This window comes from Acyrthosiphon pisum, chromosome A2 (genome assembly GCF_005508785.2).
Source record: "Acyrthosiphon pisum isolate AL4f chromosome A2, pea_aphid_22Mar2018_4r6ur, whole genome shotgun sequence".
Classification (NCBI taxonomy): Eukaryota; Metazoa; Arthropoda; class Insecta; order Hemiptera; family Aphididae; genus Acyrthosiphon; species Acyrthosiphon pisum.
Genome location: NC_042495.1, coordinates 61,539,332 through 61,541,863, shown reverse-complemented (window position 1 = coordinate 61,541,863; position 2,532 = coordinate 61,539,332). Strand labels below are relative to the sequence as shown.

The following is a 2,532-nucleotide window of genomic DNA, read 5'->3' as shown; positions in this document are numbered from 1 at the left end:
TGACATAAAGCAAATGTATCGCCAGATCCTCGTTAGACCTGAAGACAGAGACTACTATTGCGGATCTTGTGGAGATTTTCGTCTACCTCTCCCATTGCCGAATACCGTCTGTGTACTGTGACGTACGGAACATCAGCTACCCCCTTCCAAGCGCTCCGCACCGTCCGTGAATTGGCCAATGTCGATGGGGCAAATTGGCCGATAGCTGTTTCGGTCCTGTTGAACGATACCTTTGTTGATGACATTCTTACAAGAGCGAACTCAGAAGCTGAGTAAGCAGAATAACAGAAGTTGCTCTTGAATGTCAATCTCAACTAATCAACTTGAGTGCGACGGTGCAATTTCAACTGCGGAAATAGGCCAGTAACAATTACCAACTTCTAGAGACTGTTGCTGAAGATGCCCGTGCCATGTCTCCATCTGTTCTTTTTGATAGTAGTGAACACTCAGACCTAAAAGTCGTTGGTTTGAAGTGGGATCCATTAGCTGATATGTTCTCGTTTAGAGTGCACCCGTCGAAAGTTAACCCAACTAAACGTACAGTGCTCTCAGATATTGCTATGGTTTTTGACCCACTAGGTTTAATGTCTCCTATCACCTTCTGGACAAAATACCTAATGCAACGCTTATGGACGTCAGGCGTCTTGTGGGACGATCCAATACCAGCTGATATAGAGACATCTTGGTCACGGTATCAGTCTGAGTTACACTTGATTGAACATATTCATATTCCCCGACGTCTCACCTGCGATAACATGATTTCGATGCAGCTCCATGCGTTTTACGATAGTTCAGAAAAGGGGTACTCTGCAGCCATTTACCTTCGAGTTGAAACTACATCGGAAATCCACTGCCAGCTTATAACCGGCAAGTCAAAGGTGGCCCCTCTCAAGCAAACCACGATTCCGTGGCTTGAGTTATGTGGAGCTGTACTTGCTGCAAGGTTGTTAAGGTTTGTAACAACTACCTATAACGAACGCTTGAAGATTGACGAAACATATGCGTGGACTGACTCTACAACGGCCTTAGCTTGGATCCAATCATCGCCTCATCGTTGGGCCACATTTGTTGCCAATCGTACGAGTCAAATCCAAGAGTTAACAGCCCCATCAATTTGGCGGCACGTTCCCACTCAAGACAATCCAGTCGACTGCGCGTCTCGTGGGTTGTTTCCATCAGAGTTGGTTGACCATCCTCTATGGTGGACTGGCCCATCATTCCTAAAGGACTCTTCTGAAAAATGGCTACCGTCACCTATCTCTACAATAAACAACCATGGTAGCACGACTCACCTCGAAGAGATAAAACCAACGGTTCTAGTCGTCAATTTTGCCTCAGGTATGATGATCCTACTTGATCGATTTTCTTCGTTAGACAAAATTCTTTGGATTGTATCATACGTGTATAGATTTGTTAGTTTTCAAACGTCAACTGCGACAACCGCAGTTGTAAGCGCGGAAGAATTTATGTCCAACAAGAGCTATTTCTCGATGACTTAACACGTCTAAAAAGTGGCGATCGCTGTTCAAAAACTCTCCGTCACTTAGATCCATTTATTGATAGGACTGGGCTACTCAGAGAGGGCAGTCAACTTCATAATGCTTCCAAATTATCGTGTCAAACAGCTCAAACCGTTCGCCAGTATTGGAGTCGATTATGCTGGTCCCATTACCCTGAAGGGAGGCCGTTGATGTGCTCCTACATTGACCTACATATGCTTGTTTGTATGTACTACAACCAAGGCTTACCATTTAGAATTGAGTTCCACCTTGTCAACCGAGACATTCTTGTTGGCCTTTGCTCGTTTCACAGCTCGCCGTGGTCCCGTAAAGAATGTGCATAGTGACAACGGAACCAACTTTGTCAGGGCTTCCATACTACTAACCCCATTAAAGGCCTTCATTCATTCGTCAACTTACCAAGATCGTGTATCTAGCTACTTAGGTGCCAAACAAATTCGTTGGCATTTTAACCCGCCATCATCTCCACATTTTGGTGGACTGTGGGAAGCTGGTGTGAAATCGACCAAATCATTGATTCTTAAATCAATAGGTACCCAACGCTTGACAGGAGAGGAATTAACTACACTGCTTCCTCAAATCGAAGCCACGCTGAACTCACGCTCTCTCTGTCTATTGAGTAACGACCCTACTGACTTAGAGGCACTTACGCCGAGTCACTTCCTAACTCTTGAACCGTCAACGTCACTCCCTGACCCAAACTTGGACTCCATTCCATTATCAAAATTATAGAGATGGCGGTTGGTCACTGATCTTCATCGTCACTTTTGGACACGTTGGAAAAACTAATACCTTTCCAGCCTCCAAGTCCGTTCAAAATGGTTCAGCAGTGGTGAACAACTGCATATTGGTGACCTGGTCCTCATTAAAGAATCCACACATCCACTTCATTGGAAACTTGGAAGTGGTGCACCCAGGAACTGATGGACAAGTGCGCGTTGCTGAAGTAGCAACACATTTTGGCATCTTAACACGTCCAGCCATAAAACTATGTCTATTGCCTACTCCTTGA

At 45.1% G+C, this 2,532-nt stretch overlaps 2 protein-coding genes across 2 annotated transcripts; both read left to right on the top strand.

Annotated features, from left to right (window-relative positions):
• The first annotated feature begins 410 nt into the window (after positions 1-410).
• Positions 411-1,499, top strand: LOC103310837. Its single transcript, XM_008190239.1, has one exon. It carries the CDS (start codon positions 411-413, stop codon positions 1,497-1,499), a length of 1,089 nt encoding a protein of 362 aa, XP_008188461.1.
• Positions 1,500-1,598: 99 nt separating this feature from the next.
• Positions 1,599-2,252, top strand: LOC103310859. The gene is made up of 2 exons (XM_008190308.1): positions 1,599-1,686; positions 1,756-2,252. Exons 1-2 carry the CDS (start codon positions 1,599-1,601, stop codon positions 2,250-2,252), a joined length of 585 nt encoding a protein of 194 aa, XP_008188530.1.
• The last annotated feature ends 280 nt before the right edge of the window (positions 2,253-2,532 follow it).

Bases quoted from the DNA above. Each gene is read 5' to 3' on its own strand.
- LOC103310859 (XM_008190308.1), top strand. From the start codon at position 1,599: ATGCTTCCAAATTATCGTGTCAAACAGCTCAAACCGTTCGCCAGTATT. The intron at 1,687-1,755 runs GTTGATGTGCTC...CTTACCATTTAG, and splicing joins CATTACCCTGAAGGGAGGCC to AATTGAGTTCCACCTTGTCA.
- LOC103310837 (XM_008190239.1), top strand. From the start codon at position 411: ATGTCTCCATCTGTTCTTTTTGATAGTAGTGAACACTCAGACCTAAAA.